The sequence below is a fragment of the Mauremys mutica genome, chromosome 12, assembly GCF_020497125.1.
Source record: "Mauremys mutica isolate MM-2020 ecotype Southern chromosome 12, ASM2049712v1, whole genome shotgun sequence".
Lineage (NCBI taxonomy): Eukaryota > Metazoa > Chordata > Testudines > Geoemydidae > Mauremys > Mauremys mutica.
In genome coordinates, this window is record NC_059083.1 from 35,132,330 (window position 1) to 35,145,269 (window position 12,940).

The 12,940-nt window shown below is 42.7% G+C and overlaps 1 protein-coding gene across 1 annotated transcript in view; it reads right to left on the reverse strand.

Moving 5' to 3' along the window:
- Positions 1-2,357: 2,357 nt before the first annotated feature.
- Positions 2,358-12,940, reverse strand: part of LOC123346700 (butyrophilin subfamily 1 member A1-like) — a 44,642-nt gene continuing 34,059 nt past the window's right edge. Inside the window, exons 7-10 of the mRNA XM_044984175.1 lie at positions 10,628-10,694; positions 7,240-7,298; positions 6,814-6,840; positions 2,358-3,019 (exon numbers count right to left, since the gene is read on the reverse strand). Coding sequence (XP_044840110.1) covers positions 2,493-3,019; positions 6,814-6,840; positions 7,240-7,298; positions 10,628-10,694 — 680 coding nt within the window. The 3' untranslated portion in view covers positions 2,358-2,492. The remainder of the gene's footprint in view (positions 3,020-6,813; positions 6,841-7,239; positions 7,299-10,627; positions 10,695-12,940) is intronic.

Genomic DNA, 12,940 nt, shown 5'->3' on the forward strand with positions numbered 1-12,940 from the left:
AAAAGCAAAATCTGAAAGGTTTGGTATTGATAGTGGGCATTTAGAGGAAAAATAAGCAATATTTATGCATACAATATATTAGTAATCCCTAAACGGAAAACTTTATCAATGGCTTTGGGGGTTTTATATTAAAATTCAATATGTGACTAAAAGGGAGAAAAGCAAGCGATTGTGCAGCCATATTTCAGTGCTGGAGAGAAAAAGGGCCAAGAACGGAGGGGATTATAGCTGCATATTAGCTAATTATATAGAAGAGCAGAAAAATTGGGAGGGCTTTATATCAACATTACCCTCAACCTGTTACTTTAAAAGGAAGTTCTTAAGGCTGAAAAGTCAAGCAATTTCAGTTAGGCAGTGCCAGAATCAAGCTGTGTGGGCAAAGTGATTTCTTTTCCCTTGTGTCCTGGCATTAGGATATAATCGCTCATGACAGGATCACATGCTACTGTGCTCATTAGCACAGGACATCTCTGCTGGAGCGAACATGTTCCTGTCAGCACTTAAAACGGGAGATTTACCCATCTCTGTGGAATTCAAGTTTGTCCCCAGGGCAGCCATGGGGTCAGATTAGTAAATGAATAATCATCCCCAAAACAAACACATTCTCCTCTCTGCTGTGTCACCATCTCTGCTCTGTCTTAGTCAGGGCAAAACACACTGACTGACTGCGTGTGGTGTTAGTTACATTTTCTCTGTGTGGGCCACAAATTGTTCCTTTGCCATTTCTGCTTGTGGTTTTGAACAATTTATAACCAAAATCCATTTTTCCTGAGGCTTTACTGGAGCCTAGAAATGGGCGTGGATGTGAACTGTCGACTCAGAGAAGTCATAAAACTTATCACAAAAAAAAAATCACCCTTCGGTTCAAGGGTCACTCTGTACAGAAATCTTCATGTTCTGGGTGAAGACAGGAGAAAATACCGATCGGCCCCAGTCAGAATCAGCCAGCAGCAAGTAGGACACAACTTGTTCCCAGGTCACAAGATGCCTCTGATATTAACCCAGGAAGTGACTGTAAGTCGGCAGTTCAGGAAATGTTAGACTGTTCAGCATCTAACACAGCACAGCCAGGTCAGATTGACACACACAACTGTCACTGACATAATTATATGGTCTTAATTCACCCCGTTAGTTATTTCAGTGCAAATCTGTATGTGTCTGAGACATTCTCGTTTCAGATTAAGAGCAACCTAAATTTGTTTCTTTTTGTATTCATCACCCACTTTATCCTCCCCCTGCCTTTTCATTCCCTTTTTATTTCTCTACCCTCTTCTCCTCCTCATCCTATGTAGGTCGAACCTCCTTATTTTCTTATCTTTCCTCTATTCCTTCTTCTACTCCTTCCTTTTTCTGCACCTTCTGCACCTGTGCTGGAGAGCAGCTGATAGCAGGTCAGGCAGGGACCTTCCATTATCAGCAAAATCACTTCTGATTTGGAGCAGAAGGCAGAGATAACGGAAGCCAAGCTCCTAGCAGCCATGGCTTCAGGGACTGCTGAACAGGGACTCCAAAAGGTCCCATCTGCAGAAACTATTTCACAGAGCCGGCGAGTGTAGACTGTGGGCACAACTTCTGCCAGGGCTGCATCTCTCAGCACTGTGACACATGGACAGAGGGGGACTATGACCCTTTGTGCTGTCCCATGTGCAGAGCCCAGAAGGAGAAACTATGGCTTGACTGGGACCTGGCAAGATTAGTAGAAATCTATTTAAATAAAAGATTTTGTTTAAATTTTGCCTTTATTCTTTTTATTATATTATATACAATAAAATGTTAAACAAAGGTCATTTTGAAACAAAAAATCAAAATGTTTTGTTCCGTAGGTATCAAAAGGGGCATTAAACATTAATGAAATGCCTTGTTTAAGTTTTTTTCTAAACTAAGTTTTGTTGAAATTGACACACTCCCATGGAAAGTTCAGATATCGATGAAATGGTATTTTCCAAGAAAAAACATTTTGTCTCTCAATTTTCAACCAGCTCAACTTGATATTTCCCCATCATCAGACATCTTATCAAACATTTTTTCCTATGTACATCTGACATAGCTAGAAAATTGTAATGGTAGTTGTGAATGACAATGTGTCCTTCATTGACAGTCTGTAACTGGTGTCGGAGAAAAACTCAGTTCTCGCTTTTTCTTTGGGTGCAGCAAAATCAAATACTTTATTCTTTCTCTAGTAATTACAATAGAGGGAGGGAGTGCCCTAGGACACAGGGTCGCCCCTGTCCCGGACAGGTCTCTCAACTGGTAAACAATTACAGCAAGCATTTATACCTTTGTTACAGACAATAACTAGCAATAATACAGACAATAATGAGCAACAACTGCATTTTGTTTATACATAAGCCATCCTGCTATCTTATTTTTCTCACTTCTAGGAGACACCAGTCTACATATTTGGTTATCAGTTGCAAGGTCGTAATAACTCTTGCTAACTGACTGACATGCATTAAAATCCCCTTCAAATCCTTGTTAATCTTTCCCTACTTTCACACTGGGAAGATGGTCAAGGGAGCATCCTCTTTAGATCCATGTATACCTGGACTGAAGAAAGGCCGGAGTGTCCCGAAGAAGCTGTATTTGAAAGTGTAGATATGGGAGTCATCACACAAATTGTAAAATGAGAGCTCTCCTGCCTCATAGTCCAGAAAAATCCCAACCCTCGTGGGCTTCATTTCCAAGGTGATTGTTGTCCGAGGAGTGGAGAGGGCTTTGTATTCTCCATTCCACAACCTTATGGCCCAGTAGCCACCTTCAGGTGCTATATTTTTGTACCTCTCCCTGTTTTCTGAGTCAGCACAAACCCCCAAGTGCCACATAGTCTTGTTCTTAAGCTCCACTTCCCAATAATGTCTCCCAGAGTTAAATCTCTCAGAGCCCAGGACACAGCGATAAGAATCAACAATGTCCAGATCTTTAGGTTGTTCTCCCGTTATGACTGCACAGTTCACACTTTTGAGGTCCTCTGAGACCCAGAGTTCAGGATGTGCTGTTTCTGGATCCAGAGTCACATCCTCTGGAAGGAGGAAAGAGAGTTTTCCTTTTGGTATAGATAATCCAAAAACATATTTAATAATATTTACATATTCACAACTAGTCATTTTAAATATATTATTCCTTCAAGTTAATAACATCTGGGAAGCCATCACATTCTATTCAGCCCATGTTCATTTCATCATAAAAGTAGCAGAGTTTCAAAAATTACAAGTTAAATGATCAGGTTTATAAGCATATTGTTATTGGTTTCCTTACACTAGCCTAAAGGCGCTGACTCTATGGGTGCTCTGGGGCTCGAGCACCCATGGGAAAAAAATAGTGGGTGCTCAGCACCCATTGGCCACCTGCCGATCAGCTGTTTGGCAGACCCCACCGATCAGCTCTTTCTCCATCCCCTCCAGAACCTCCTGCCCACTGCCAATCAGCTGTTTGGTGGCATGCAGGAGGTGCTGGGGGGAGGGAGAGGAGAGGTGAGGAAGAAGTGGAGCAACGGCAGGGCACGCTTGGGAGAGGGGGTGGAGTGGGGCTGGGAAGAGGTGGGGTGGGGTGGAGCAGCAGGGGTGGGAAGAGGCAGAGCGAGGGTGGGGTCTTGGGGGAAGGGGCAGGACTGAGCAGTGGTGGACCACCCCTGGGGAAAGCTGAAAGTAGGCATCTGTGCACCAGAAGTTCATGAGTAGTGTTTCGTTGTCCTAGATTTAGAGAAAGAGGTCTTTAAATCCATGTATCCCCAGAGGAAGGACTATCTTCTCCCCCATCTCCTCCAGCCACCTCCTAAGAACAGGGAGTGGAAACATGATCAGGCATATTTTCATTAGCTATTTCTGGGAGGGAGTTATTTGCGGGTGGGGTATTTGGTGGGGGCATGGTGAGAAGATAGGAGTGTTTGGCATTTGCTCATTTATGGAGAGAGCATTTGGAATGGTATTTGCTCATTTGATGGAAGGGGGGCTACTTGTTCAGTGTGGAGGGAATTGGTTTTTGTTGTGTTTTGTTTTATCTTTAGGTTTCTATTACAGGGGATTGTGGTAGACCTAGTAGTTGGAGAAAGAGGGGTATTTGGGTACATTCAGCTGGGGATAACAGACCTACCTCTTTTGGATGGCTAATATTGTGCATGTAGGAAGGGCTGAGAGTAATGAGGGAGGTGAATGTGATATCCCTGGTGTTAAGTGGAAGAGGGAATAGGAGGATATAATGACCCTCCTGTCCTAGCTATGGATGAGAAATCTGCTAGAATGAGCTGGCCAAATTTTCAACAGAGCTCCAGAGCCAATGTGACCAACTATTGAAAATCTAGCCCTAAAAGACAGAAATCACCTGCCTTGTCTCCTTGTGACCATCACTAAAGGAAATTCAGAGAATCCAACCAATTGTATAGAATCCCTGCAATCAGATCTCTCTGGCCTCAGCTCATAGCAGCATTGCTCAAACTTCTCAGTTATCCATATCAGGACCTACAAAACGGGGTGTAATATCCATCTCCTCAAAAAGCCTATTCTTCTCTCACCCTCCGTTTACCAGACTAAAAGTTATCTCCAGCTATGATAGGAAGAAAATAATTTAGAGATAACATTTAAGGCCCAGATTTATCTCCATCCCACATAAATATTGAGTTGTCTCATTTTGTATGTTATTTACATCAAAGATGTTGAGAACGGTGATTGTAGATATTTGCAGTAGCTCCTAGAGGAGCATTTATTAAAGCATCTAAATCATGGGTGTTTTCATTGCACTGACACTAAGAACATAGGAATGGCCACACTGGGGTCAAACAAAAGGTCCATCTAACCCAGTATCCTGTCTCCCGACAGCGGCCAGTGCCAGGTGCCCCAGAGGGAATGAACAGAACAGGTGATCATCCAGTGATCCATCCCCTGTCACCCATTCCCAGCTTCTGGCAAACAGAGGCTAGGGACACCCAGGGATGGCTCTAGCTCTTTTGCCCCTCCCCTCCCAAGCAAAAAAAAATTGCAGCCGGACTGCCGAAGCAAGAAAAAAAACAAAAAAACACGGCAGGGTGGCCAAACTGTGCCACCCCAAGATTGTAAGGAGCAACATTCCGGCCAATGTGCTGCCCCAGGCACGTGCTTCCTCGTCTGGTGCCTGGAGCTGGCTCCGGGGACACCATACCTGCCCATCCTGGCTAGATGAACTACAGTTTGAGTGCTAAGCTACATGTTAAGGTGGCTAAACATTCAAAGCCGAATAAGAAAACAATTCTTTCAAGATGGTCTTGTTCTGAGGTGGGACAATATTTGAACCACAGGGGCAGGACACTTCAGATACAGGAGATCTCCCATCCAAATTTGGATTGGCTTGTGTTTTGGGGCTGAATGTGGGTGGATAACAGTTATGTCTAACAAGTCATGGATTTAAGCATGATTCTCCACATGGGAGCAAGGCATTTAGATACATATTCCCTTCTGAGGCCTCACTCTACTCAGATGGAATAAATTAGGGCACAGATCTCTCAATGCATTAGATTTAATAGAATCATAGAAGTGTAGGACTGGAAGGGACCTCAATAGGTCATCTAATCCAGTCCCCTGCACTAGTGGCAAGGCGAAGAAGAATATTATCTAGACTACCCCTGGCAGATGTTTGTCTAAACTGCTTTTAAAAACCTCCAGTGATGGAGATTCCACAGCTGCCCTAGGCAATTTATTCTACTGCTTAACCACCCTGACAATTAGGAAGTTTTTCCTAATGTCCAACCTAAACCTCCCTTGCTGTAATTTAAGCCCATTGCTTCTTGTCCCATCTTCAGATGTTAACAAGAAGAATTTACCTCCCTTCTCCTTGTAACAGTCTTTTATGTACTTGAAAACTTATGTCCCCCCTCAGCCTTCTCTTTTCCAGACTAAACAAACCCAATTTTTTCAAACTTCCCTCATAGGTCATGTTTTCTAGATCTTTAATCATTTTTGTTGCTCTTCTCTGGACTTTCTCCAATTTGTCCATATCTTTCCAAAAATGTGGCACCTAGAACTGGACATAATGCTCCAGCTAAGGCCTAATCAGCCTGGCGTAGAGCAGAAGAATTACTTCTTGTGTCTTGCTTAAAACACTCCTGCTAATATATCCCAGCATGATGTTTGCTTTTTTTGCAAAAAAGTGCTACACTGCTGACTCCTACTTCTGTTCCTCTGAGCTCTTTATCCTGTATCAATGGGAAAAGTAATTGAGCTCCTTTATGTAACCACGTAGCTGAAGCAATAGCGTTTTCCATCAATAACACAAGCAAATGATACGGCCCAAGAAAAAGTGCGGCATATATGGGCTGAGGGGTTTCCGTGGGTATTGTTTCAGTAGAGGTGTACGTGTGAGAGAAAGGCAGGAAGAATAAAGCAGTAACAGACACAGATAAGAAGCAGAAAGTGAAGGACACATCCTGAATAGACACTGGGAGCATGGCCCGGAGGAAAAGCCTAGAGCAAAACTTTTGTGGACTGAATGTTAGCTGAGAGAGGCCTGGGACTGTGCAAAAAGAAACTATTTCCTCTTGTTTGACTCTTCCTGTATTCAGAGATACAGGATTTTGTACAGTATTTGTAAATAAACAGGATTGCATCAAAGAAACAGCCGACTCCAACATCAATTTTTCCTCCTAACAAACAACCTGCAGGACCCCAAATTTGGCTGACCGCTCAAGTCTAAAAGAGCTAAACAGTAACTTGCATTTTTATATTATCGCCTCTTACATCTCTCTTAAGAGCCAATACTTTTTTATCCTGCTAATGTTGAGAAGAAAAGGGAGCAGAGGTCTTTGAAAGAAAGGTATTTTGACATTGGTAACATGTCAATTTCAGTTACCTGCAAATCTTCGGGCTTTTCTGAGCACTGAAACAAAGGTACAAAAACAGCTGAAGACTTGTCCAAATACATCCAGTCTTAATATAATACAACTTGGTACCACTTTCATAGCCAGGAAAAAAATATTTATTAAACCCAAATCAGAAATCTGAATGCTCCAATCCTTACAAGAACACTGTGGTTTCAAACTATGGTGACTACCTGTTTTTCTGAGTACTATATTTCAAAAATGCCTTCTCTCAATAACCTCAAATACACTCATATTTCCTGTGCCCAAAGACTATGCACCCTAAGTATAAAGCTAAAATACTTTTCACTTGGTATATTAGAAAAGGGGAGAGAACCATGCTTATAATGGTCAGGAATATTCAGTACTAACTATGGAGTGTCTACTTTTTCATAATAATAGAGGAAAATGGAACTTACCAAATGCTGAAAGATATTTTTCTGAAACAAACAAAAAACAGGACCAGAAATGAATAATGCTGGAAAGAAAGGAAAGAAAAACACTCTAGCACGGTGTCTACTGCCATTTTTAATTAGTTAAATTACCTAACGCAGGGGTAGGCAACCTATGGCACGTGTGCCGAAGGTGGCACACGAGCTGATTTTCAGTGGCACTCACACTGTCCGGGTCCTGGCCACTGGTCCGGGGGGCTCTGCATTTTAATTTAATTTTAAATTAAGCTTCTTAAACATTTTAAAAACCTTATTTACTTTACATACAACAATAGTTTAGTTATATATTATAGATTTCTAGAAAGAGATCTAAAAATGTTAAAATGTATTACTGGCATGCGAAATCTTAAATTAGAGTGAATAAATGAAGACTCGGCACAGCACTTCTGAAAGGTTGCCGACCCCTGACCTAACATCTGCTTTACTTGATAAGTGGTTAAAAGATACATTCACCCTCCTGCCGTGGGCCACCAATATTATGCATCGCTTAAATCAGAATAAGGTTTAAGTGTGCTTCAAGCAGTGCATGGGTCTGTGAGGTGACCCCTCTCAACAGAAGTCAATTTCACCTTCTAAGATTTCCAGTTGCCCAGATACAGTACACACATTTAAAAAGTGCATTCAGGTTTTACAGGTATTACTAGTTCCAGTGATATTTCCTGTGCTGAAAACGGGGGATACCACTGGCACAGGTAATGGTCAGATTTGTTGCAATGCTTAACCACTAGATGCCCTGGTGCCTTCAAGAATTCTCAGCCTGAGTTGAGTTTGAGAAAAGTTGCTCTGGTAGTTTTAAAGTTATAAAAGTTTATATCACATTCACTCCGGTGATGTCCTGGGTTACAAACAAAAAGGCTCTTCAGTGAAAACTAAAGTCACAGTCTCTCTTTCCTTAGGTGTACAGCTATGGAAAGAAAGCTGTGTTAGCGAACGTGTAATAAGAAGTTTCCGAAAGCACATCAAGCAGCAGCAGTCTAAATATACAGTTTGATTTAAAACCGTTTGACATTTTTCAGCTTTTGATTTTACAATGATGTTTTTCCATCAAAAACACAAATTTTGACTAATCCAGTATAACATCTTGAAAAGGGTTTGCAAATTGTGCTTATTTGATAGATTTATCCAGCTCCAATCAGAATGTTTGATATCTCTAATTTTCCTCTGTAACGTTTCCTCTCTATCAGGGAAACATTAAAAACACCTCTTCTACCAGAGATACAAAGATAAACTTTTATTACTTTTTCTTTATTTTAGAGACACACGTAAATGAAATTTACCTTTCTCTTTCTCCACCTGAAATCGTTGTTTATCTAGAGGAAGAAGAGAATGAAATATGAGATTCATGTCATATTTTTGGTGATATTCCTTCTGTTATTTCATATAATTATGCTAAAATTATAAAAGACAATGTGAGACAGAAAGATTGAAAATCTTTCTCCTATTAAAGATGGGATATTGAACTAGCTGGGCACACATCTAATCCAGTATGTCCATTTTCCTGTTTCCTATGAAATAAGGACAGACACAAGTTGATCTGTGGAAGCCCAATTGCAATTTATCAAAATTAAAAACATACTAAAATAGACTTTTTTGATCTTTTCCCTACAATCATGACCATAAACACCATTTGTACGAAGTCTCATTTTAATAGCTGTTTGCAGCATTGATCTCACATGATGGGTTGGTCCAATAAAAGATATTACCTCTTTATTATCTTCATTAACGATCTGGAGGATGGTGTGGACTGCACCCTTAGCAAGTTTGCAGATGACACTAAACTGGGAGGAGTGGTTGATACGCTGGAGGGTAGGGATAGGATACAGAGGGACCTAGACAAATTAGAGGATTGGGCCAAAAGAAATATGATGAGGTTCAACAAGGACAAGTGCAGAGTCCTGCACTTAGGACGGAAGAATCCCATGCACTGCTACAGACTAGGGACCGAATGGCTGGGTAGCAGTTCTGCAGAAAAGGACCTAGGGGTTACGGTGGACGAAAAGCTGAATATGAGTCAACAGTGTGCCCTTGTTGCCAAGAAGGCTAATGGCATTTTGGGTTGTATAAGTAGGGGCATTTCCAGCAGATCGAGGGATGTGATCATTCCCCTCTACTCAGCACTGGTGAGGCCTCATTTGGAGTACTGTGTCCAGTTTTGGGCCCCACACTACAAGAAGGATGTGGATAAATTGGAGAGAGTCCAGCGGAGGGCAACAAAAATGATTAGGGGGCTGGAGCACATGACTTATGAGGAGAGGCTGAGGGAACTGGGATTGTTTAGTCTGCAGAAGAGAAGAATGAGGGGGGATTTGATAGCTGCTTTCAACTACCTGAAAGGGGGTTCCAAAGAGGATGGATCTAGACTGTTCTCAGTGGTAGAAGATGACAGAACAAGGAGTAATGGTCTCAAGTTGCAGAGGGGGAGGTTTAGGTTGGATATTAGGAAAAACTTTTTCACTAGTAGGGTGGTGAAGAACTGGAATGGGTTACCTAGGGAGGTAGTGGAATCTCCTTCCTTAGAGGTTTTTAAGGTCAGGCTTGACAAAGCCCTGGCTGGGATGATTTAGTTGGGTTTGGTCCTGCTTTGAGCAGGGGGTTGGACTAGATGACCTCCTGAGGTCCCTTCCAACCCTGAGATTCTATGATTCTATGATGATTCTCACCCACCATGTCATCACAGACATGGACCAACCCTACAAGTTTGGGGTTGTTTTTTACATAAGTAGGTTTTGTTATACTATTTACTGAAGCCTTCAACGTTTACTGTTCAGAGGATGTTTTTTTTGTGAAAATATGACAATCAATTGGCAATTAAATGGGTGATAGAGGGCCGCAGAGGGAGAGTGGTGGTCTTTGTCTCCTAGTTTGGTATTTGTAGTGTATTAGGACAGTGAAACCCCACAGCAGAGATTGATGAAACTAGCCGGTCCTACTCTTGGCCTCCCTAGGGGTTTTTTCTGTTCTATGATCTTAGCCTGCAGATCAAACTATGGTTGGCTGTGTGGCCAAGTAACTTTCTGGAGAATCAGAGCAGAAGCTGGGAATGGGCAACAGGGGATGGATCACACAGTGGTTACCTGTTCTGTTCATTCCCTCTGAGCCACCTGGCATTGGCCACTGTCGGAAGACAGGATACTGGGCTAAATGGACTTTGATCTGACCCAGTCTGGCTGTTCTTATGACCATGGAATTTGCTGCTTATCAGCTGGAGCAAGAAGCAGCCTATGATTAAAAAATATCTCCCACGGCCAACTCCTCGCTGTAAGAACTATTGTTTGATTTCACTGCATTTATTAGCATTGATATAGTCAAGAATGTGCCATTCTTTCCAAACAGAGAGTGTGAGGACCCTCTTTACTGTATCTGTGGTAAAGTCTCTTCTATCTGATCGTTCAGATAAACCCCAGCTTGGAGTTTGTCAGCTCCTGGGGATGCAGATTGAGCTTCTAGGGGACTTTACCAAAAGGACAACAACTGTAATGGCTACCACGTCCCTCTGACCACACTTCCCAGCATTCTTGGAGTCAGGAGTGTAGACAATAGAGACTGAAACCCATGTTGAGGCCCGTTGCACCTCATATGCGTTGCACTCCATATGCTTTATAAATATATGCTTATGAGTGTGAATATGATATAACTGGAATATGTTTTATGCAAAAGATCTCTTGTTTGGTATCATAACAAAGGTTCTAACCTACTGAATATATTCCTCCTATTTGTATGTATGTATCATTCTGGTATCTGAAGCTGGAAATATGAAGTATAACTCTGAGGTCCTATTGTAATTATGCAAAGTGTGAGCCATTAATGGTGGCTTAGAATCTTGATGGCTCCCACTGACTAGGACAATTGGTTGTGAATGGGTTTATTTACCTGCAAGCCTTCCTGTGTAGTGTGGGCCAGCCCATGGGTAATGAAGAATGAGGTCTCACAGGACATGTGACCATGTCACGTGATACTGAAATCCATCTTAAATCTGGTACTTTTCCATTTAGAAGGAGGGGTGGGGACCCAGAGAGACAAAAGATTCCCGCCTTATGCCAAAGCTATAAAAGGGGGTGGAACAGAAGAAAGAGGGCTGCCAGTCATGAGAAAACCCCTAGTTTCCACCTAAGATGTCTGCTGGAACTAACAAGCACTGTACCAGCGAGAGGATTGAACCCAGACTAGGAAGGAGTCTAGTCTGTGAAAGAAGCTGTTTGGAACGCCTCTGAGGGTGAGATTTTACTTGTAATCAGTTCCTTAATGTATTAGGCTTAGACTTGCATGTTTTGTTTTATTTTGCTTTGTGACTTACTTTGTTCTGTCTGTTATTACTTGAAACTACTTAAAATCCTACCTTTTATACTTAATAAAATCATTTTGTTCATTAATTAACTCGTAGTAAGTGCTTAATAGCTGGGGGAGTAAACAGCTGTGCATATCTCTCTATCAGTGATCTAGAGGGTGAACAATTTATGAGTTTACCCTGTATAAGCTTTATACAGAGTAAAACGGATTTATTTGGGATTTGGATCCCATTGGGAACTGGGTGTCTGGGTGCTGGAGATAGGTGACCTGCTAAGCAGTTTTTGGTTAAAGTCTGCAGCTTTGGGGGCGTGGACCAGACCTGGATCTATGTTGCAGCAGGCTAGGGTGTCTGGCTCAACAAGGCAGGATTCTGGAGACCCAAGCTTTGGCAGGAAAAACGGACTAGGAGGTGATTCCAGCACATCAGGTGACAGTCCCAAGGGGGTCTCTGTGTCTCTGAACGTCACTGCAGCCCTGCAACGCTCCACCTTGGGGGACACAACCTCAGCCTGCAGTGTTGGGATGGTGCCAGGGTGGGAGCTGGGATTTGGAGGACTTTGTGAGTGCTCAGAGGCAAGGAAAAGGTTTGTTTATCAATGTTTATTAAGTATTAGTTAAACTTAACCCCTTCCTTCCCCACATCCTATTTTTCCTATTCCCAATAATGTTCCCCCTCTGTTATGCTCTTATTTCGGGTGTGTTATTACGTTGCTAAGTTTGTTTTGTTTGCCTTGTTGTCCCCTGTGTACTAGGCTTTATATTCCTTGCCAGCTATCAGTAATTGTACTAATTTTCTCAAGAGACAGCACCCCTGTGTACATAGATGCTGACTCCATGGGTGCTTCAGCCCTGGAGCACTCATGGGAAAAAAACAGTGGGTGCTAGGCACCCACTAGCCACAGCTGTTCGGCATCTGGAGGAGGTATGTGGGGGAGGTGGGAAAGCAGCAAGCGGCAGGGGCCTGGGTTGGAGTGGGGTCAGGAAGAGGCAGAGAAAGGGCAGGGCCTCAACAGAGGGGGAGCGGAGGAGGTGGGAAGAGATGTTGTGAGGAGCCTCAGCAGAGGGAGCAGAGCAGGGACAGGAAGAGGCAGAGCGAGGGCAGGGCCTTGGGGGAGGAGGCAGAGTGGGGGTGGGGCCTCGGGGCGGAATGAAGGTTTTGCACCCCTGGGCAAAAATTAAAGTCAGAGCCAATGCCTGTGTATATGTAAACTCTCAATATTGGCGATAGCAAGCACCAGATAGTGAAAAAAAGGGAAGAGGCTTAAGCCACACCTCAGGGGAGGGACTACACATACATGATAATAAACGTTGTTTTCTTGGCTTACCTTATTTCATGGACTATTTAGATCAGATAGCTCACTTGCTCCATACAACCCATAAA